Here is a 24,995-nt window from a genome sequence, read left to right on the forward strand (position 1 = left end):
CTAGTTTTCGTGGTCCGCTTCACCAATTAATTAAGGTTTTTAGTGGAGATAAAAAAGTCAGTGTCACGAGCGGTATTCGAACCCACGACCTTCGGCTAGATACGCCGCTACTCTACCACTTTGTTTTGTAGAGTGTCTGTTTTTTTGTCGACATCCCCCATGTATCCATTTCTATATTTAAAACTGGTCGTTAACAACGCTGAAGATGGTGACATGTTGAACCTTAAGAAAAGAACTGAATGTTGTAGAGATTTATTGTGTAGAATAATAATTTCTCATTACATTACAGATTAAAATATGGTTCTTTCGTTTAAACTAGTGTGTTAATTTTAGAAATAGAGAAACACTGATTTTTTTTTTAATACACGTTAATGTTTTAACGTATCCGTCAATTTCTCTCGCCCTGTTAGCTACTTTTCCTCGCAACGGGGAGTTCCTTAAAAAAAACTTGTAATAACTTTTAATGTTGATTTTGCCGCAAGTAACACAAAATGGGGTATAAATTTATTTTCAGATTTCGCTAATGGCCAGGCCAATAAACGAGGGGTGGATTGGCGTTATTTATGGATCGACATTGTCACTTTAAGAGGGTAGATTAACGGCTCGGTTATCGTGAGTTTGTTTTTCGTATGGTCAATATTTTAAAAGATTTCCCTAAGGCGTAAGTTACAGATAAGCCGAAAATTGACAAATACTTAACAAATTTGAGCCTAACCGTGGACACTTTGGGAGAGTTGGGGAATGAAAGAATGACAAGATTTATTCAAATTAGAGAGGACAATTTTTTTTTAATAAATAATATACAGAACATATACTTTTTTTATAGTTTGATTTACAATTATCAATATTTAATGTTTTGAAAAGTAACTAGTGAATTAGGAGAATAATTTTCGTCCATGAAAAAATTAGTCTTGAAGAAAATCAAGGTATAAAATAAAGAGCAAATAAAAAAGAAAACTGACAAACTAAAAATTGTGAAAAAAGGAGGACGAGGCAGATCAGGCAACACGGAGGACTTGACCACAGCGATCCTCTGACGCTAAAATTAATTATAAAGCATGAATAAAAGAAACTGACAGTGTCGGTAGGCTGGATCGGCAGACAAGCTTTCATGTATCAAGAGCACTGTCGATATCTGGCTGATCTGGCTTTTAGAAGAAGGGACATCCTCACCCGATTAAGGATAGGCCATGCGAGATTGACACACTGACATTTATTTTGGGCCAAAGCCCACATATTTATCTGGCATGTAGAAAAAGGTTGTTCAATGTGTTTCACCTAATTGAAGGGTGCACCTCCTTGTGTCCATATAGAGAGCGTGTTGGAAAGACACCCGTGTTAGCACACAGCAGCTAGTATCAGGGTCGCCTGTTCCGGTTCTTGGAGGAGACAAGGTTGTTTTATTGCATATATAGTTTTGTGTCCTTAGCAAGCATTGACAGTGAATATATTTATTAGCGTGAATGTAAAGTGTGCTGTGGGCTGATAGTGGAAGACTGAGTACCCCATCGACCCTCAATTAGGTATATAATGTGTATAGAGGGTGATAGAGTAATATTGAGTCCTACACCACCCTAACCGAGTGAATGGTATTTATGTAAATAGAAAAGAATGTATGAAATGAAAAAGGATGAAAGAGATAGGTTTTGACCTAGGATCTGCATGCGTTATTCATACATTAACATAATTTTCAGGTAAATAAAGCAAAGAAATTGATTGATAATGAAATAAGGTTGTCATTCCACTGTTTTGTAATGTTTGTACCGATGCCTAATCTCAATCTACATTAATTGTTAACATTTTTAAGTGTTAATAGTTTAACATTATTAATTATGATTACATCCAAGAAATAAACATTTAAAAAAAATTGTTATATTTTAAAAATTCGCTTGTTGTTTTTATTTATTTTTCAGCACTAAAAAGTATTAATTTTCATCAGAAAAGCATAAGATTGTATACTTTACTTAATCATAAAATAAAATAAAATTGTACAATCTTGTAATCAAAATTGTTAAATTTTTGTCTGAAGCAACTGGTAATTCTAGCTAAAATTTGCTAGAATTGAAAGCTTGAATAGGTAAAACAAATATAAAAACAGAATCATTTTCAGATTGCATTCAGATTGCAAATAAAGTTTATTTGGTTCAAATATTTTTTTTTTAATATGAATATTCTTGATTTCAACTAGGTGTGTTTTTGCTATGGATTGTTTATGATAATTAATTAAAATTTCTATTTTGTCAGAATGTGGGTGTCTCAGACATTGTTGAGCCTCCTCCTTCTCATGGCCACGTCAGAAGGGTACTACTCCGAGCTGTACCCGATGCCAGTGGGATTTATGGCAAATGATGACACTGTATCTATACCAGGTAACCATTAGACCATTTCAAATAATATCCACTCATTTCTTTCATAACTATTACTTCATAGCCACCTTGTATTATCGTATAAAATCAAGGGAATAAATTATTCTTTGGCTAAACTTCAGCATCTATAATGTTCGTACTCCTCAGTGATAACTTGGGAAAAAAATTCAATCCTCAAATATATTCAGTGTAAATTTATAATATGTATTATGTTCTTCCTTATAAATAGTATGCAGTTTCATGAACTTATACACTAATTTTATTAGAAAGTTTTTAAACCAGCACTCGTCTATTTCTCAGTTTATTTGTTATATGAATGTATGTAGTAGATCTCAACCAGACTCGAAAACTAAAAAGAAGCGCTTTCAACAGTCCATCTACAAGCATTTAGACATATTTTGATAAAACAGAAAGCTGTGCATAAGAATTTTAAAAAAAATTTTAAAGCAAAATATAATATTTTACATATAGGAACAATGTATCCAAGTAACCAAAACTAGAAAGTTTGATATAATAAAAAGTTAAAACAATCTCAAATTTGTCTAAAATAAATCAATTGTAAAAATTTTGGCTATGGTAAGCACTGTTCATGTCAGAAGTTTGGTAACAAGAAAATGTTATAATAGGGTCTGCGATAGCTGTTGTTCAATCAATTCCAATCAACTTGATCTACCTATTTGAATTTTTCATCTCATAGTTTTTGGCTAAACAGTCATTCAGCATCTATACAGATTCTGCCCTGAATACTCAAAACCATCTGTTTATTTGTGCCCAATGTTACTGCCTTATATTTTTCATCATATTTTTATTTTCATTGTCTAAGATGCATTTTACCACCAGTCTTAAAAGGTCTTAAGTAAAAAATAAAATGTAATATAATAAATTTACCTTGGTGATATAATTTTTAATAATGTAAGTTCAATAACAATTGTCACTTTACTAAGTTGACTCCTTTTATTACTTTTCTTAATATTTTTAAGTTTTGCATAGAATAGAATAAAATGAGAGAAATTACGTCGGCAAAACATTTACTTCGAATCCTACACTCGACTCAAAAGAATACAACCGAACAGATGATATAAATTACTCAAAAAACTAACAACAGTTAAATACTCTTACTGCAAAACAAACACTTCATCTGTACATGATTACTGCAACCAATGGATGCATGGAACTGTGGGATTAGACAAAGCGACCAAAAAATCACACCAGCCTAAAAACCTTTGAACCTTTGAAGCTCCCTACTTTGTATCGAGCCGCACTATCCACACAGAATTTCAAATCCCATTGCCCTCAAAACTGCAATTAGTTGAAAATAGCTCAATAAAATTCTAGACCCTCATTCTTTCATTTTTCATCTCAAACCCTTCCTGACAATCCTCTAAGAAGTTTAAAGCTTCTGTGGTTCTGTTATTTCATGATTTCCTTTCTTGCGAGGAGTGTAATTAATGGATTACTTCTTCACTTTTATAATGTTATATTACAAAATTTATAAAAATAACAATATTATTTGTAATTCCATTCAATTCACTAATTTCATGAGTGTTACAATTAATTAAGGTTTTTCGTTAGATAAAAAAGTCAATGGCACGAGCGGAATTCGAACCCACGATCTTCGGCTAGATACACCGCTGCTCTACCACTTGAGCTATCGTGACCTCGATCCACTCGGACACCAACTTCCCATCAAGGAGGGAAAATTCAAAAGGTGGGTTGAGATGGGAAGTTGGTGTCCGAGTGGATCGAGGTCACGATAGCTCAAGTGGTAGAGCAGCGGTGTATCTAGCCGAAGATCATGGGTTCGAATCCCGCTCGTGACATTGACTTTTTTATCTCAACTAAAAACCTTAATTAATTGTAAGTTATTTGTAGTGCTCTAGCCTTTAGTCATCTTCTCACAATTATTTTTTATTTTTATACCATGGAAATACTGTGGAAGGACTGGTTCAAGTTTTTTAATTTACCGTTTGCATAGTTGTTACAATGAAATTCTGTTAATATTCCTAGATCTTACTTTTCAAATATTGGGTTTTTTGTGTTGAAAACAAACTAATTTATAAGCTTTGAGAATTTATTCTAAGTCCTAAAATGCCCTAGAAAAATCATTATCTTAATTAACTAAGCTCTATAAGAAATGGAGTAGTTGTAAGTTGTCTTATTTCCCTTCATTGTTTAATACCACTAAAAGTTAATAAAAACATCATAAGACTCGATTATCTCCCTCACTAAATTAATCCAACATAATACAGATATTTAGGAGAGATAGTTTTCTCAAAATTTAATGATAATAATTGATGATGGTGATTAAAACCACCAAAAGTGGATGACTTGAACCTCTAGTATTTAGTTTAGTTGTTTCCATTTATTTTGATTTTAATTGACTTTTTCTGTATAAAATACATTTGACAGGGAAAACTTAATACATTAATCAATTGAGAAGGACACCAACTTCCTATCTCAACCCCACCTTTTGAGTTTTCCCTCCTTTTTGCCATTTTTCAAGAGTTTTGCCCTCCTTTTTTTGGTGTCTGAGTGGATTGAGGTCACAATAGCTCAACTGGTAGAGCAGCGGTGTATCTAGCCGAAGATCGTGGGTTCGAATCCCGCTCGTGCCATTGACTTTTTTATCTCAACTAAAAACCTTAATTAATTGTAATATATTAATTGGTCGGACCACGAAATTAGTGAATTAAATACACTAAGTTGTCCAGGCTTGGAAGAGATTATCATACTCCAAGAAAATAATCTTCAAATAAGATTAAAAAAATGATTTCCAAACTCACCAATTGGCTACTGCAATCTCCCACCAAGTTGTTTTATATTACTTTCGCCCTGCCAACATACTCTGAGATATAAACAATAAGAGGATGTATATGGTGATAAGGTTAAAACTTGGAGATTTGTCAGATGAAGTAATAATTAAATAGAAGGATGTCTTTGAGATTCCAGAGAAAACGAAGAGCCACATTCAAATGAAAGCTTGCCTAACATCTTAAAAAGCACAAGCAGCATTTCTCCTCTTAGGGCAAGATGCAATGTATCTATTGTCCTGCGACACTGAAGAATGGTGGAGTGAGGTCTTACCCAAGATGGGATAGAATGATATTGGACTTTCAATGATGGAATGAAGGTGTTTCTGGAGGTGTTTTTCAAGAATTTAGTGAAATAATGGCATCAAACTGATAGTGCAATATGACATAGTGAGATGTTGAGGTTAGGGAATGGGCTTTATGATTGCCAATTTCAATTTTATTGAGAAGAAGGTTGATTTAACAACTAAATTAAGGTAAGGAATAACTAAAGATCGTAAGGAAAATATTAGCTTTTTGGGAAGAATATGGAGGATTTATGTGGTGATAAGGTTACAAAATGGATGAGGTAATAAGTAAATAGAAGGATGTCTTCAAGATTTCAGAGAAAACCTGGTGCCACAATGAAAGAAAACCTTGCCTAACATCTTAAAAAGCACAAGCATCATTTCTTCCTCTCAGGGCAGGATGCAATGTGTCACTGCCCTTTGGCACCGATGAAAACAAGCGTGATGTGACCTGCACTCGAATTAATATGGTGGAATGACATTGGAGCTTTCAAAGATGGAATAAAGATGTTTCAGTAGGTGTTTATCACTAATTTTGCCGAGTAATGATAGCAAACCGATAGGGTGATTTAAAATAGTGAGATGAGGTTTTTGAGGTTAAGTAATGGACTTTATGATTGACGTTTTCCATAGAATTGGGAAGAAGTAATTTTAAGGAGTAAGTTGTACCTGATGGTAAGGAAAATAATAGCTTTTTATAAAGAATATGAAGGATGTTTGTGGCTATAAGGTGAAAAACCTGGGGATTTTTAGAACATGGTAATAAGTAAATCGAATGATGCCCTTGTGTTTCCAGAGGAAACCCGGTGCAACGCTCGATTGAAGTTTTACAAACCTCTAAGAAAGCACAAGCAGCATTCTTTCCTCCCAGGGCAGAATGCAATGATATCTACTGCCCTGTGGCACTGGTGAACGGTAGAATGATTTCATCTGGAACCAATGGATGGGATGGATTGACATTGGAGCTTACAATGATGGATTGAAGGAGTTTCTGGAGGTGATTATCAAGAATTTTGAGACATAACGGCATCAAACTCATAGGGCAATTATGAGATAGTGAGAAGTTGAAGTTTTTGAGGTTAGGAATTGGGCTTTATGATTGACAATTTCCATCGGATTGGGAAGTATGTAGTTTTAAGTACTAAGTTGTAACTTGTGGAATATTTAGGAGGATGTTTGTATTGATAAGTTAATCAGGGGATTTTAAGGATGAAGTAATAGTAAATTGAAGCATGCCAGTTTCCATGGCAAACCTCATGCCACATTCTATTGCTTGTAACAAAGCATGGCAGCATCCTACAAGGAAGGATTCTTTTTAAATGAAATTTTTTATAAATCACTCTGTATATTTAGAAACATATTTATTTAAACGCATAGTTTATCCATAAGTTAGTGTTTGTTAGAATGTGAGTATTGAAGTTTAAAACAGTCTATGATGACTTCTTAAAGGGTTTATACTTACCCAATAATAACTGTTTATTAGTTTTGACATTATAAAGAAAATCATTGAAATTATGTATTTATTTTAATAATAAATACTAAATTATTTTAATATACTTTCTTCTTTTATCTTCTCTTTATCCAATCGAAAATAGGAGCACAAAAATGAACACACTTATAGATTTGAAGTTTTTTTAAGCATCATTTTAAAAAAGCAACTATTATCGATTAGACCAATGAACCTGCAAAACAATTCACTTCCTGTAATCCTGTTTGTTTAGTAAATCCTGGGAAAAGATGAACAGTCATGAAAGTACTGTTTGCGCTTGAATAACTGAGCCCTTCGTCCTGTCACAATTGTTTCAATTCGGCTTAAACCATGCACATCTGAAACTTTTGTGTAGCATTTTAAAACTGTTCATGCAAAATTTATGACATTTGTGTGTATTCTGGTTTTAAAAATTAAACACTCTTTTTTGGTACATTTAACTGGTATAATTTTTTTTAATGATAGCATTAATTAATTACTTCCTCTTCTAATCTTGACTTGATAATTAAAAAAATTCGCAGCTTTGTTGAAAGCCCTTTTTATTGCAAGGGTTGCCTGGATTAGACTCAAGGCAAAAAATGTAAATTTACATGTTCCTAATCTACTAGCACCCACAGAGTTAACATTAAAAAGACTAAAACACTTTTGTAAATATTCTAAATCACAAAGTTAGATATGAAATGACAAAAACATACACAACATCTATTCTTTCTTTTTTCTTGTTTTATGTCTGTTTCTTTCTTCTATATTACTTCTTCTTTATGTTTGCTTCTTTCTTCTTTCTTCCTTTTTTTTTCTTTCTTCCTTTTTTCTTCTTTCTTCTCCTTGTGGTTATGATGAATGTGATACATTTTGGTGAGTTTTGTAATGTGAATTTGTAATTGATCTCATAGTCAATGTAGTAATAACCTTTCTGGTTTCAATTCTTCTGATATTATACATAATATATAAAATACTAATTATATTATAAATACATAGTATATCAATGTCAATCACAGGTTATTTTATATGGTGTGACTTCTGTTCTGCTTCAATTTTTGCACCGTATAATTTTAAAATTTAAAAATTACTTTGTACAAAATAACAGCTGTAAATTTAACGCCAAAATATAAACTTTCTCTTTAAGAATTTTCCAAAAAGTAAATGGAAACTACTCCAAATCTAATAATATTTTAAAAAAATAATTATATAGTTTCTTTGTCTTCATTAAATCCTTGATAGCACCTACAAAAATAGATTTAAAATAATGGTAAAAACTGGAAAATAAATTCAAAACATCATCAGAGAATAGAAATAAAATACTCCTTAAAACTACATAAAAGACTTTAGATAGATGGAAATAAAAAAATTAAATGTAAAAGCAAAATAAATTTGGAAACACAGTACTCAAACTTTATCAACCTTGATCTACTTCAAACAATGGATTTTGATTATATCGGATTTTACTTCTACATTTTAAATTTATGAAAAATATAACATGCAATATATTGATTGGGAAGGATTTCATATTAAATGCTTGATTCATGACATTGAACATATAAAAGTTTCTATAAAACGCAATTTTTACATGCTAGTATGTTGTATTTACAGATAATTAAAATCACAAAAAAAATTTAGTATTGTTAGGCATCCCTTTTATCCTGTTCTGCGGTTCAGACTTTTTTTGACATCATTTAGGCGCCATTTATTCTATAAATTAAAACAAAATCCTTATGAATATACTCAACCTTCAAGGGATTGCAACACCTGTCACAATTATTTTCAGACTAGTTTCATTCTGTTCCGAGTGTTTTACTCAGCACTAAGGATTATAGAAGAAAAACTGTGGCAACAGTAGCATTATGGGAAGTACTAGACCTTCAAACACTATTTAAACAAAAAAATTCTTTGAGAATTTAAATAAATTCCATTGACCTTTCAAAACTTTAGATTTTAAGAGAGAAAAATAGTCCTTAATAATGAGAAATACCATTAACAATAAATGAACAATAATAAATCCTGTAGCAAATAATAAATCTCTGTTTGTTAGGTTTTTACTTCCCTTATCCGTGATAGTGAGAAAAAAACTGCTCATAGCTCAACAGCAAAAAAGACCATGTTGTTGCTCTGGTCGACGTCCACCAGCTGGATGTCCATGGGTGTCAACGTCGCCAGATCAGCGGCTAAATTTGCCTCAGGAACTTCTGCGAAAATTTATTTTAAGAAATTTGTTCAATTTTCGGAAAATCCATTCATACCTGTTGTGGGTTCGGTAACTGCAGGAACTTCATCGACCTCGGGGAACTCGAGGTAAGACTCATCAAAATTTTCTGCAAGTCAAAGAAAGATCAAACGATCATGCTTTAATCTTATCTACTATAATCAAATTACCTGGTTCCCAGTAAGGAATATTTGACACTGTAAACAAAAAATATGTTTATTGGAGTTTTAATTAATGAAAAAACAAATAAACTTTAAAATACCACTATTAGCTGACTGCTCTAACTCATCTAATTGTTGCAAAATTAGTTTTTCTAATGCCGCAAAATCAGAAATATCTGAAAAACATAAAATACCACTGTCAAATTGTGTCCTAATAAATATTTTCTTGAAAGTCTGCAGGATAATGAAACTGTAATTTGTTCTTTTCTGATTATCTTGGTCTGCCTATTCTTGCTGGGTTGGTCTGTAAGACGCATTTCACATTTCACCATGTTCAATGTGTCTGGATAGTTTGAATCTCTTGGCTGACCGACGTGAACTTTATTCTCAAGAATGGTCATTGAATAAATATATATAAGGTTAACACCAATTTTGCCAAGTAACAGCAATATAAAAGGGCCATGTGACATAGTGGGATGTTGAGGTTTTTTGAGGCTAGGGAAAGGAAATTATGATTGCCAATTTCCATCGGATTTTGTACCTGGTGATAAGGAAAATAATAGATTTTTGGGAAATTTCGAAGGATGTTGGTAATGAAACGCTCACAGCCTGAGGATTTTGAAGATGAGGTAATAAGTAAATAGAAGGATTTCTTTGAGATTAGAGAGAAAACCCTGGAACCAAAAGTTATTGCCTAACACCTAAAAAAGCGCAAGCAGCATTCCTTCCACTTAAGGCGGGGTGAATGTCTACCCACAGGTGGCACTAATGAATGGGACAATGATGCCAGCTGAACCTGAATCAATGAGAATAAACGGAATCAGAGTTTCAACGATAAGATAAAGGTGTTTCAGGAGGTGGTTATCAACAATTTTGCCAAGTAAGGGCTACAAACTGATAGGGCGATATGACATATGGTTTTGAGGTTAGGAAATATGCTTTATGGTTGGAGATTTCCTTTGGATTGGGAAGTAGGTAATTTTAACGATTAAGTTGTATCTGATGGTAAGGAAAATAATAGATTTTTGGGAAGATTTTAGAAGATGTTTGTGGCGATAAGGTCAAAACCTGGAGATTTTTAGGATGAGGTAATCAATAAATGGAAGGAAGCTCTTGAGTTTCCAGAGAAATCCTGGAGCCACTTTAAACAATAGCTTGCCTCTGCCATTTGAGAAAGCACAAGCAGCATTCCTTCCACTTAGGGCAGGATACAATGATTCTACTGCCCTTTGACACTGATGAATGGAAGCGAGATGTCGCCTGCACTCGAATTGATGCAATAGATTGAAATTGGAGCTTTTAAAGATAGAATAAAGATGTTTCAGTAGGTGTTAAACATGAACTTTGCCCAGTAATGATAGCAAACTGATATGACGATATGAAATAGTGAGACGTTAAGGTTTTTGAGGTTAGGAAATGGCCTTTATGATTGGCGATTTCTATTCGATTGGGAAGTAGGTAGTTTTAAGGACCTAGTTGTATCTCACAATAAGGAAAATAATGGCTTTTTGGAGGATGTTTGTGGTGATAAGATCAAAACCTATGGATTTTTAGGTCGGGTTAATGAGTAAATAGGAAGAGGCCCTTGAGTTTCCAGAGCAAACCAGGTGGAACACTCGATCGAAGGCTTTCCTTACATCTAAGAAAGCACAGACAGCATTCCTTCCACTCAAGGCAGGATGCAATGATGTATTTTCCCCTGTGGCATTGATGGATGGTAGAGTGATGTCACCTGATCCAGAGACTACTGCTTAAAAGATTTTTGGGAAATATCACAATTTGATACAAAATGGGACAATGGGAGGACCAAAGGGTGTTTGGTTGTGAACCTATCCAACTTTTTAGTTGTTTGAACTTTTCCACTATATGAAACTTATTTAAATTAATTGTGTCGTTGCTAACTTGGTAAAAATGTTAAAATAGATTTTAAAAGGGTCACGTTAAAATTATCGACAGTTTACTTTACTAAATCGCAATAACTTGTTAACTTTGCATGTCAACGGCTTTCCAACGGTTTCTCGGTTATTTTAGTCTCTTGCTCGGTTTACTTTTAAACGGTTTACTGCCGTTGAAAGTGGCCGGTTGACATGTTTATTCGATCCGTCCTGGAGGAATGTTTGCTAAATTTCCACTTATCGCTGTCACCAGTTGGATTTTGTCGCGATCCTGCGAATTCCAAAACACTCACCTCCGTTTGGATGGTGTCCGTCGTCGGGGATAGCGTTGGCGGACAGTTTTTCCAGTTCTTTTTCGCAATTTAACAAAATATTTTCGTCCGCCAGGCTGGGCTCGCTCGATATTAGCTTACTAAGTAACTCGTTAACGTTAAAATCGAATGGAAGGTCATTACTATCACCTGGAACAAGAATCAAATATTAAAATTGAGTACGAATCGTCCAGAAATCCATCGGGCTTACCAAAGTTCAATGTATCGAAAGATGGCACGCTGGTTTGATTGGAATGTTTGAAAATAGAGTTCTCGTACGAAGGCACCTCGCAAAATTCTGGAACAAGAGTTCATTTTTAATAATTATTAATTACAAACATTGTCTTGATGCTGTCAAGATAACAGAAACTTTTTGTTAAAACAATAATTTGATATTGCTTGCTGTCCTTGTCCTATATAACACATGAATATTAGCTAAGTAACTTAACGTTAAAAACAAATTGAAAGTCATTAGTTTTACTATCACCTGGAACTATGGCTTAATCTCGAAGACCAAAGTTCAACTCAACAAAAACAAGCTACCCACAAATTAGTCGTCATATAAACATTGGCAAATCTATGCTACACAGCAATGAAAATATAACCCCATCAACTGTTCGTGAATAGTCCCAACAGACTAAAAATGAGATGAAATCAGGAGAAAATCATTGTATACATAAGACTCCAAAATAAATGTAGGAACCATGAATATTCTGTACAAACCCAAAATACTCATTAGGGAAGTAAATCTCGTCATTTCACGCTCAAATGCATGAGCAATGCGGTGCTTTAGAAAATTTAAAAAGAGGTTACGCTGACAAAAATCCTCATAGATCTGACAACCAAGTAACCATAAAAGCAGTGGAACGTAAAAAGATCCCATTTAAAATAGTTCAATGAATACATCCAAAACCTGGATAAAACCTGACGATATCCATATAATACCAGACGGGTACCAAAACACAAAGGAGTTCTGGGTGAATGACTAGGCACATAAACTGGCCAGAAGAGTATCTGGATGTATCTAGGGTCAAAACTTATACTAATACGACCTATTGCTATATACAGTGTAAAACTCGAGGACTCTACCTATAAACCGGTTAGTGGCATCTGAAAAAACACCTCTACATAGGTACACTTAAAGATGACTTCATTTGTAGGTTATGCAATGAGGAGGAAGAAACTGCAAACCATATACTCTTTGAATAAAAAGCAACCGCTCGGACATCAGGAAGACCCAGGGAAATGAACTACACCAACAATGATATATTACTTCTTAAGAGAAGGAATTATTGAACTAATAATTAGGAAAAGTACAATAAGCCAGAAGACGGTAGTACTTGGGGAGGACAAAACCACCGTCTTTCTAGTATTCCATTATCATCAGCACCTAGAAACAAGAATCACAATAAAGTCAAGCCAAAGAAGATTATATCTTTGGTCGTTTCATTCAAATTCAAGGTAATTTGGCATATTGCGCCCTTTGAGAAATATTTATCCCCCGTTTTACCTTCATCACACTGACATCAAAGACTTTGATTATTAGGCCCCGTTTTAGTAGTTTTATCAAAGCATTATTTTAGCTTTACCACAGTATGGTATTAGGCGTGCTGAGGTATCTGTCTCGGTACCAAAAAAGAATGGGAACGAGAGGGAAACACCTCCTTTAAGAATGGCACCATCCTTTGGTACACAGATGAATCTAGAACACAAGCAGGTATAAGGACAGGAATATTTGGATCTGGAACCAAATACTCAGAACCCTTGGGAAAATACACCAGTATCTTCCAAGCTGAGATTCATGCAATCGAAAGATGTACCCAATTCAACCTGAGTAAAGGGTACAAAGACAAGAATATAGCTATCGTGTCAGATAGCCAAGCAGCCATCAAAGCACTAAGCTCAAGTATCATTAGGTCAAGGATGGTGCTTAACTGCAAAACCATACAAAAAGGACAAAAAGGAAATGAAGGAACTACGGAATTCACTCATTGGACACAGACAATCCAAGAATCTTCTAACCAATTTTGGAAGAAAAGAAATTACAGAATGTGTCAAGGGAAGTGGGAACAAACTGAGAATCCTAATAGCATTCCTAACAGGACTTAAAGAAGATTGGCATAATCCAAGATGGCACATGCAGATTCAGCAAAGAGGCAGAAGAGACCCAAACACATCTACTAACAAACTGCAGAGTCACACTAGCCCGCAGGAGGAAATGTTTTGGGATGTATAATGTGACCATAGAAGAGCTTCAACCACTGAAACCGGGCCTATTAATCAAGTTTCTTTATGAAATAGGATTCACCGATGTGCTTTAGAAAGAGTACGGAGGATACAATAGTTCTTAAAGTGCGCAGTATACTATACACTGAAAATTACGTCTACATTACATCTACATCTTCTGTCTCCTCCCAGTACCCAATTCAGAATCCCGTTAGGATTCGGCGTCTCTTCCTTCTTCCTTTGTTTTTTCTATCTTTCCAAATATCGCCAGGAGGGTTTTTGGATTGTTTGTGTCCAGTATATGACAATTGAATACCATCGTTTACTCATTTACACCATGCCTTCTTTCCTAAGATGCTCGATTGACAGCTGTGTAGCAGTCCTTTCAGTGCAAGAGCATCCGCTTATAAATTCCTCTTTACTGCTGTGTGTCCTGAGAACATAGTAGATTGTGATTCTTGCCAGTTCAGTTTGGATTTGCAATTCTGCACCATTCTCAAGCTGATGGTGTTTGAGTTTAATGGCTCACAAAGACTATCATGGCCTGGCTATCCGAAATGATAGTCTTTTTTTTATAACCATCGAAAAAATACATATTGTGTAATTAATTAATGTACAAAACATATTTCCTAGGCCCTACAGTTAAGAGCAAAACAACATATAATAACTCGGATGTATGTACGTGAACGGCAGATCAACGCAGACAAATTTTATCGGCGCGAAGGGATGAAAGGCGACGATAATCGATAAAGTAATAAAGCATCCGAACGACCGTACACAGAAAATGGAATCGTCCAAATCAATGAATGTCGATTTAGTACCAGCCCACCCCTATAAAACAGAAACCACAAATAAAAAAACTATTGTGGCATAATAAAGATGGGATTGAACGGAAATAAATTTTGACAGTAGAAAAAACGTGATAATTTACGAGAATCGAACTTTAAAAAAATTGTAAATTGTCATTCCCGGAAGGACTTTATAAAACAGATATCTTGCAAAATCCTCCTATGACCTAGGAAGCATGGTTTTCTAAACCGAGCGACACTTTGCGGACCGGATATGATAAATTTCGATCAACAGTTCAACGTCAAAGAGACCACCCGGGTTAGTATTGAGAAATACAAGCTTTGGCAATGTTCTACATCAATGGACAGGTGCCAAAGTGACATTGGCAATCTTACAAGATGCAGTTGCACGCTTGTTTGGTTGCCACATTGTGCCTAACATACGTAAGATGAGAACAAAGATTTTAGTTGTATTTTTAACCCAGATTGTTTTGTTAGTAGTGAATGCACGAATGTCATTCTAATGATGGACACTTCGTGGTTGATAAAATAAAAAAAATCCTTTGAGGCGCATCTTTTAAAATAGAATCTAGTACGCTCTTGCAAACCATTAAATATATGAAATTCTTAAACCTTGATCTATTAATAAGATTGTATTTGAACAAAAACATTTGCGTTTTGATAGATCATTTTTCATTGTAGGATAGATTTTTACTATTTTAAAATAAGTTGAAACTTCCTTACTAGGCAGATGCAGTGTGGGCAGGCTGCCGACTTTCAGCTTTTTACTTCCTGGAATTCGACAGTAGTCGCTGAAATGACGATCACAGACTCGGTACCGTTTGTGGACGATTTGTGGTTCCGTGGCTTCCAAAATCGGGTTCCCTATCCTATCCACCCAAATATTATAGACCTGTAACAAATAATAATAACATAACATTTATTATTAAGCTTATAGACATTTTATATTTCAACAACTTGTGTCCCTTTGATATAAGCAGGTTTTTAAAAAAGGAGGTCGAAAAGGGAAATGTTCAAAAATTAATTACATTTATAATTAAAATGACGATAATTGAATTACAAAACTACATATGGAATTATGGTCGATAATTTTACGGAACAGCAAAGAAAAGAGAAACGTGGGATCATCGATTTCAGTGATGATGAAACTTTATTCGAAGATAGTAGGAAAAAATATAATAAAGCATAAATAAAGCAACAAAAGAAAAGATCAATACAAAAAGTGAAAAAAGGAAAAATTAAAGAATGTGAAAGTAAAGCCCAAAAAATATAAAATACAAATAACAAAAAGTGAAATCAAATTGTACCTCATTAAAGATTAAATATTTACTTTCAATTAATTAATCTTTATGCAAGCTATTGGTTGAAATGAAAAAGTCAGTGTCACGAGCGGGATTCGAACCCACGATCTTCGGCTAAGTACGCCGCTGCCCTAGCCTTTGAGCAATCGCGACTTCGATCCACTCGGACACCAAATTCCCATCTCAACCTACCTTTCGAATATTCCACTCCTTTTTGCCATTTTTCAATTAATTAATTAATTAATTGAAATTAATTGAAAGAAGTTATTTGGTCAATCGGACCATGAAATATAACGGATTAAATATTTAATTCTTTAGCAGAAACATCTTTAACATCTTTTGATTAATTAATCTTTATATAAGGTATTGGTTGAGATAAAAAAAGGAAAATTCGAAAGGGAGGTCGAGGTGGTAGAGCAGCGGCATATTTAGCCGAATATCGCGGGTTCGAATCCCGCTCGTGACACTGACTTTTTTATCTGGACCAATGCCTTTCATAAATAGTATTTAAATTACTTAATTTACCCTCAGCTCCTAGGGCCGATTGGCTTGGATACATGTCCTAACATTTTCCGACCTAATATCACTAATTTTATGAAAATCGGTTCCTTTAGTAATCTCTGAAGTTTCTTTAAGAACATTTTAAAATTTACCCACAATTTAACTCGGACAGGGCAGCAAGGTAGTATCGACTGGGATGACTAAAAAATATCTTACCATTAATATAAACTAACTGCTTAATAAATCAAATTGATCTGAATTTTTAAAGGCAAAGTAAGGAAAGGGTTTCACTTCCGAAAAAGTAGAATGTAAATGCAAAATAAAATAATCCATTTTTTTACATTTTTATTAATCCATAATATTTAATATTTTTCGACTTCCTTAACTGGAAGCTAATTTTATTAGACCTAATCTCGATTAATACAATCCTGAATATTTAAAGAAGATATTAAAATTACTTAATTTATAATTAAAATATCGGTAATTGAATTACAAAACTACATATGGAATTATGGACAATAATTCTGCGGAATAGCAAAGAACTCCAGCTAATATTGTATTCATTTCTTTCAATACAAAGTCCTCTTTATAATGTTAATGCCTCCTATGTCAGAAACCATATTGCTCATATTGACTTAGATATGAACAATATGATTTGTTGTACTGACCTTTCCTCAGTCCTAAATCCTAAATAATCTAAATAAAACGTGCGTTTCAAGATAAATACAGCCATTTTCCTTTAATTTATAATTTTAGTTTTCATTTTTTCAAATTAAAAAAAAAATGCCGTTTCAAATTTCGTCTTGTTTTCACGTATTTTCATATGAGCAAACTATTTATATCTTTGTTTATTACATTCTTCTGCGATTTATTGAGTTAGCCGTAGGAAACATAGTCGTTCATTTCGAGTTTAAAACGGTTTTGTCTGACAACCAGCCACAATATTTTGTAGTACACGTTTCAGATTCATCCAACCTGCATTTTACACCAATTATTAGTCAATTTGATAATAGTTTTGCTCGCATCAACATAATTCGCTAACACGGCACGCTTTGTGCATTTGGTCATTTGGAAACTTTTATTATCAGATATGTAAAATCATTAATTTTACAAGCATAAAACAAGAGAACATCACTTGAATCTATCTTCGTTTTGTAAGTTGGTAAAATTTATACAAAAATAAAATAAAATGACGGAAATTTTTTATTAATTTATGTAATAATTCATAACTTTTTCATAGACCTCATTATTTCTATACGTGAGGTGATTTTTTTTCTGCTTAATGTAAATAAATTATGAAACATTTATTCAGCTTTTAGATCGGTTAAAAGGAAAACTTCACATGCTATAATAAAATCAACTATTATAATTATTGGCTGTTTTTAGTAACCGGTTGTTTAATATCTAGTTGGATTTGTGAGGAGCGGTCAAGAATGAGGTAATTTCACAACACCAATATGTCACCACAAGAATATCGCCATACTTTATGCCCTGAAGATGACCAGAATAAAGGTCGAAACGTCGACGGAAAAAACGAACATTCTTCAACAGAGTGGAGAGACCAACCGAAATTCAAGTACCAAGTTTCTGATATCAAACAGTGAAAATAAAAGAGGAAATCGATAAAGGTCACCTAAAAATGTATAATAACCTAATTTAATATACATTTAGGATTCATGATTCATAATTTCATACATACAGAGGGACGTTCTACAACGAAATTGAAAGTCCTCGTTTTTTTGTCTTTGTATTTCTACAATTGCTTTATTATTCAGACTATAAATGTTATCATGATTTCATCTTCATGAATCTCATCACCTTTATGATTATTACATTGTGTGATCATTTATCGCTGTTTATTTGTTATAACAATGTTTGTTATATTACAAAGGTCTTTAATTTACATCTTTTGCGTATGATGCGTAAGATGATGTTCGTCGGATGATGAAAGTGGTTGTTTTCTTTGAAGTATCGTATTGTATATACTTCTTGTGAAATGAAATGAAAATGTACTTTATGCAATGTAATTAATTACAAAAAAATTAAGTTATACAAATAAATAAAAGCACAATACGGCTATGGTTGACAACCGTCTACCGGAAAAACGGGCAAAATGTTTTTTATTTTATTATTATTATTATTATTTTTTAATAAACAAGCACATGAAACTTATTATTATTAAACTTATTTACACTATATGTTAACAATTTGAGCACGGCATCTCGTTGGTAATTTCTAGGGGAAAAAAGACCTTTAAAATATAATATTAAGTGGTATAAAAACATCTTCAATATTTAAAACATGAAGCCAATTCTTTCCTGTAGCTCCAGCCTTCTTTAGCAAAATTTACTAATCCATTTACGTTTTTGTGGTCAATTGACAAAGTTACTTCTTTCAGTTAATTATTCTTTCTATGTAAGGTCTTAGTTGAAATGAAAAAGTCAGTCTCACGAGCGGGATTCGAACCCACGACCGACTAACCCTACCACTTGAGCTATCGTAACTTCGATCCACTCGATCTGACTGACTTTTGGCTTTGACTTTTTTATCACAACCAAGACCTTACGTAAAAGAATAATTAATTTTAAGAAGTAACTTCTTTCAATTAATTATTCTTTCTATGTAAGGTCTTAGTTGAAATGAAAAAGTCAGTCTCACGAGCGGGATTCGAACCCACGACCGACTAACCCTACTCTACCACTTGAGCTATCGTGACTTCGATCCACTCGATCTGACTGACTTTTGACTTTGACGTTTTTATCTCAACCAAGACCTTACGTAAAAGAATAATTAATTTTAAGAAGTAACTTGGTCAATTCACCACTAAAACGTAAATGGTTTAATTAATAAGTAAAAGAAGAATCACTTCACTAAACTGCTCCCCGTGGCCACTTCATAAGTCGCTGAGAATCCAATCCTGATTACACGACATTTGAAAATGGCAAAAAAAGGGAAAATTCGAACGGTTGTAGGTTGAGATGGAGAGTTGGTGTCTGAGAGGATTGAAGTCACGATAGCTCAAGTGGTCGAGCAGCGGCGTATTTAGTCGAAGGTCGTGGGTTCGAATCTCGCTCGTGACACTGAATTTTTTATCTCAACCAAGACCTTACATAGAAAGAATAATTAATTGGAAAAAATCTATTAAGTTGTAATTTGAAAAACACTGAGAATGTTTTAATGAAGCGATTGTATATTCTCTTGTTAATGAGGACATACCTAAACGTCTCAATCTGAATTCTGCTAAGAAATGGAAAGTGTATTCTCTGGCCTTTTTATTCCGTAGGGAACACAGGCTGAGGTAGTTCTCTCTTGTAGGATTATAGTTGAGATGAAACAACCCACATCTAATTTTAAAAAACCAGCAACAAACGGGACAAAGGAAATTCTGGCACGCTCAGACATATTAAATAATTTACTATCAAGCGCAAGTTCCCTATGCAATAGGAATCTTGATAACTTATGGGCCTATACTAGGCAAAATTGGCCAATCTTCGACGTTATCCCGTGTAAATTCAATGTTCTGGATGAACTTCTTCGTAAAACCGTGATATTTTGTGGCTAATAATCTCTGCTGCTGTTATTTTAGGTAGGCGGTGATTTCGAAGATTTAGGACCCTTCATAGGAAATAAAAACAGTTTGAATTTACTGTAGACAGGGATGTCATTGTGCGATATGAAGTTCTGCCATATCGAATTCACAGCAAATTTAGCTGTTTGGATTTTCCTTTTGAAATGAAGGTTAAGGGAAATTTGGGTGTGAAAATTATGCCTAGATATTTATATTTATTTACTATTTCGATGTACTCCTCTTTGAAGTTCCAACTCTCATGGTCAGAAAGTTCATGTACTTCTTGTAGTAATCATATACTCTTCTATGGTTAATTGAGTGAAGGCAGTAATTTTTCTCTCAATTCTTACCATTCTGTTACAATCGGAGAAATGCCACTTTGCTGCTTCAGATCGTCAAATTGTGGTTTGAACATGGGAACCCGTTTCGTAATAGGGTTGGATTGGAATATCGCGGAATCTGCCCACGCCAGCCGCCCGGTGCACATTTTATGGGCGCAGTAAAACTGACGCCAATCAATAGTGCACCTCGCTTACGACGCACTCGCCATTGCTATGCACCTCCGCCATTTTAACGCAGACACCGTTCGAAGGCGGGCTTACGACTGAACACGCCTTCCGGGCCAATGTTCAACAAATAACATCCACCTGTAAATTCCTACCTGGGATGAGCATGAATTTTACCGTCGGAAACAGTGGGGAAAATTGGGCCTAATCCGTTAAACCATGGGGTAACAGTCCAACTGATATGATGCACACATTCTGTTAAAAAAATTTAAACTCTTATTAACATAACAAACAATATATTTTTATGTGATATTAACTAAATATGCAATTAGTTCCCTGAGGAGGCAAAACTTTCCACTATTTAGTCAGAATATTTCACAGAAGAATTGGATTAATCACTTTTGACATTAAAACATTCTTTGGAAAGTCCTTCTCAATAGTTTTAATATTTTCTTTTGAATCTGAACTAAAAACTTTTAGATCAAAGAATCAAAATCATTCATTTTAAATTTGTGACTACCAGACAATCCGTAATTTTTCATATTTATGTCTGGGTAGTTTGCTTCTTGATTTTTTCGGGGTGATAAAGTTCTTTCTGACTATCCTAGCGTGTCTTCAGTGGTGAATTTGTGGGCTAGTGTAAAAATAATAACTTAGCGTTGGTATCTTGCCTCACCCTGCATATATCCCCGACCGGCAACTGAAAATAGCTTCCCGATTTCTTGGAGATTCGGCGGGTCGTAACAGTTTTGATCAAGCTTAGTTTAGACTGAGTGGTAATTTTTGAAAATAGTATTTTTGGCACATAATTGGAGACAGGTAAGGCGAAGACAAAAAATTAGATTATATAAAGAATTGGGTTTGTTCTCTTGCCTCGCCCTGCTTATATCCCCGACCTACTGCTGATTGTGGCTTTACGTCTCTCTGGACATTCAGCAGGTCTTAGCAAGTTTTTATCCAGATAATAATTAATTTTAATTTTGGGTGTGTGTAAAGAGTAAATTAAAGCTGTAGGTGTGTTTGGGTCTTAACTCACCATACTTTTATCCCCGGCCGACCATGATGTAGCTTACCGATGGTCGGAGCATAACAGCATGGCAGGGCATAACAAATTTTGATCAATTAACAATTAATTTTTGGTTGTGTCTTGCCTCGCCCTGCGTAAAACCCTGACTAACTGCTGAATATAGTTTCCCCACAGCTTGGAGATTCGGCAGGTCATAACAAGTTTTGATCAATCTAATATATAATTTAAACCTTGAAAGGTTAGGCCTGTAAAAAGCCTTTTTTACATTTCTCAAGTTTAGTGGTGAGACGTTGCCTCACCCAGCATTTAACCCAGACCGACAACTGAAAATGGCTTTTCGGTTTTTTGAGTATCATTACAGGTTCAGCCAATTAGTCGGATTTTGGCATTTCGAAATCTTAATGTTGCGTCTTGCCTCTCCCTGCTTTTAAACCAGCCCGACAATTGAAAATGGATTTTTGGTATTTTGAGTATCATTACAGGTTCAGCCAATTAGTCGGATTTTGGCATTTCGAAATCTTAATGTTGGGTCTTGCCTATCCCTGCTTTTAATCCAGACCGACAACTGAAAATGGATTTTTGGTTTTTTGAGTATTATCAGAGGTCAAGCCTATTAGTCAGATTTTGGCATTTCTCAAATTAAGTGGTGAGACGTTGCCTCACCCTGCTTTTAACCCAGACTGACAACTGAAAATGGCTTTTCGGTTTTTTGTGTATCATTACAGGTTCAGCGAATTAGTCGGATTTTGGCATTTCGAAATCTTAGTGTTGGGTCTTGCCTCTCCCTGCTTTTAACCCAGACCGACAACTGAAAATGGCTTTTCGGTTTTTTGAGTATCTTTACAGGTTCAGCCAATTAATCGGATTTTGGCATTTCGAAATCTTAGCGTCAGGTCTCGCCTCTCCCTGCTTTTAACCCAGACCGACAACTGAAAATGGATTTTTGTTTTTTTGAGTATCATTAGAGGTTAAACCTGTTAGACGGATTTCGGCATTTCGAAACCATACATAAAAGTGTTGGGTCTTATCTCTCCCTGCTTTTAACCCAGATCGACAATTCAAAATAGCTTTTCAGTTAATTGAATATTATTGCTCGATGGGTCTATTAGACACGTTTCTGCATTTCTCGCAGATTAAGAAATCATTCATTTCCTAGTTCAAAATATCAACGAACAATAGGTAACCTTGGAATTTAGTAAAAAGTAAATTTACTTTCTTGGATAAGAAAAGCATTGGTTAACAGAAATTATTTAAATTTGAGCCTACCATGTCAGCAGAACTTTAAACATTTTAAAGTTTGACCTGTGAAAGATTCTTATCCCATATTACATAAGGATTTACGCAGCGATACACGGTTTAAGTGTTTTATTTTAGAATAATTTTTTCGTCACACATTCTGATATGCAGAAGAAACTGCTATCGCGCCATGGCTAGACGATTGCACTGTTATCTCTTCTTTCTTCTTGTTAAAACGTTTCAGTCGTTTTGAGATACCGAGACTTATTTATCATTCAAATTCAATACGGGAAAGGATTCAACCAAAATAAATGAGTGAATGTCAACAAAAACTATACGATTTTGTATAGTGTATTGTATAGGTATTTTGTGTGAATAATGTATAAAAATTAAGTAAATTTGATAAATTGCATTTTTTGTAAATAAGATATTTATTTTATAAGAACGAAGACAGAACGGTTAGTTATTTCAAAGCTTTGCTTATAGTTTTTTATTCAGACTGTACTACCTATTAATTTCTAGTGACATGACGCTACGTGCGAATAGCCGCAATTAGAAATTGCATCACGAGAAATTTGCATTTGATGAATTTACAAGGATAGCCAAGAAAAAGTTTTAAACGCGATCGATCCCAGGTTCAGAGTACTGCGTCAGAAACGTTGGTCAATTATTTCAAACTTACGTGTTTTTCGAATTGATTTTTGACAGTTACAACGTTAAATTTAAATCAACATTTAAGAGAGATCGGTTTTGTATGGATAATATTATGTAAAGTAAATTCAATATGGATTTATTACTGAAAATCCGGAGAGAGGTGAAAGGACACAAAGACATAAACCATTATTTGTCTATCTTAGATTTCAAAACTCTTTACCAAAAAGTTCAAATTTGGCTAAAACATTCAAACTCTTTTTATCATTAAAAACTAGGAATGGCAAATTTAATATTTTTGTCAAACGAATGAAACTGCTACCAAAAATAATGTTGTCGTAGGAATGTACACACTAGGTAGTAGATTATTAATTAATTAAAATAATGACATGAACTAACGTCCAATTACACATTATGTGCCCCAAACTAGAGGTCATATCACTTTAAAATATTTCTTTTGTCCATAAAAAAATTCCATTAGCCTACCGAGATTCGAACTCAGTACCGGCAAAAACGGATGTGCTTCTTACAGGCTACATGGATCACCGATTTCAATGAAACTTTATTCGATGAGAGTAGATAAAAATATCATGAAATGATATATAAAGCAGCAAAAGTACAGAACAATACAAACAGCGAAAAATGGAGAAAATTAAAGAATATGAAATTATATCCCAAAAATATTAACAAAAAATGAAATCAAATTATACCTCATTAAAGATTAAATATTTACTTTCAATTAATTAATATTTATGTAAGGTATTGGTTGAAATGAAAAAGTCAGAGTCACGAGCGGGATTCGAACCCATGTCCGACTAACCCTTCTCTATCACTTGAGCTATCGAGACTTCGATCCTCTCGATCTGACTGACTTTTGACTTTGACTTTTTTATCTCAACCAAGACCTTACGTAAAAGAATAATTAATTTTAAGAAGTAAGTTCTTTCAATTAATTATTCTTTCTATGTAAGGTCTTAGTTGAAATGAAAAAGTCAGTTTCACGAGCGGGAATCGAACCCTCGACCGACTCACCCTACTCTACCACTTGAGCTATCGTGACTTCGATTCTCTCGATCTGACTGACTTTTGACTTTGACTTTTTTATCTCAACCAAGACCTTACATAGAAAGAATAATTAATTTAAAGAAGTAACTCGGTCAATTGACCGCTAAAACGTAAATTCGACGTAATACCATCAAAAATGTTTCGTGAATATCAGCTCCGTTAGTAATCTCTGAATTTTCTTTACGAACACTTTAAAATTTAACCACAATTTAATTCAACAGGACAGCAAGGTATTATTCGACTGGGATGGGTAAAAAAATCTTAGCATTAATATAAACTAACTGCCCTATAACTCAAATTGATGTGAATTTTTAAAGACAATATAATGAAAGGCACAGAAATATAAATGCAAAATAAAATTATCCATTTTTTCATATAACATTGCGTTGTTTAAATTACAAAAAATAATGACGCAAAGACCTTTGCAGAGGAGAAAAGCAGCTAGATTAATGCAATGAACCACTTATAAAATCAGTTTTCTTTTATTTTTTATTCACTAGCACGTCAAAGGTTATGTAAAGTAATTTATCCCAAGTAAAACTGCATTGCAACGTAATTTCTTCGTGTGTAAACATTAAAAATCCTC

At 34.0% G+C, this 24,995-nt stretch overlaps 2 protein-coding genes across 3 annotated transcripts in view; one reads left to right on the plus strand and one right to left on the minus strand.

Moving 5' to 3' along the window:
- Positions 1-24,995, plus strand: part of LOC106664321 — a 187,393-nt gene that overhangs the window by 87,394 nt on the left and 75,004 nt on the right. The window contains exon 2 of the mRNA XM_014389940.2: positions 2,245-2,369. Coding sequence (XP_014245426.1) covers positions 2,246-2,369 — 124 coding nt within the window. The 5' untranslated portion in view covers position 2,245. The remainder of the gene's footprint in view (positions 1-2,244; positions 2,370-24,995) is intronic.
- The window catches only part of LOC106664320, an 86,897-nt gene continuing 68,709 nt past the window's right edge, over positions 6,808-24,995 (minus strand). Inside the window, exons 2-8 of one of the 2 annotated variants that reach the window (XM_014389939.2) lie at positions 15,278-15,446; positions 11,731-11,817; positions 11,502-11,669; positions 9,415-9,489; positions 9,323-9,349; positions 9,190-9,261; positions 6,808-9,132 (exon numbers count right to left, since the gene is read on the minus strand). In XM_014389939.2, the coding sequence (XP_014245425.1) occupies positions 9,023-9,132; positions 9,190-9,261; positions 9,323-9,349; positions 9,415-9,489; positions 11,502-11,669; positions 11,731-11,817; positions 15,278-15,446 (708 nt within the window). In that variant the 3' untranslated portion in view covers positions 6,808-9,022. Of the gene's footprint in view, positions 9,136-9,189; positions 9,262-9,322; positions 9,350-9,414; positions 9,490-11,501; positions 11,670-11,730; positions 11,818-15,277; positions 15,447-24,995 lie in introns of both variants that reach the window. The other variant, XM_014389938.2, reaches the window with a different exon arrangement.

This window comes from Cimex lectularius, unplaced genomic scaffold (assembly GCF_000648675.2).
Source record: "Cimex lectularius strain Harlan isolate CLEC.00 unplaced genomic scaffold, Clec_2.1 scaffold119, whole genome shotgun sequence".
Classification (NCBI taxonomy): Eukaryota; Metazoa; Arthropoda; class Insecta; order Hemiptera; family Cimicidae; genus Cimex; species Cimex lectularius.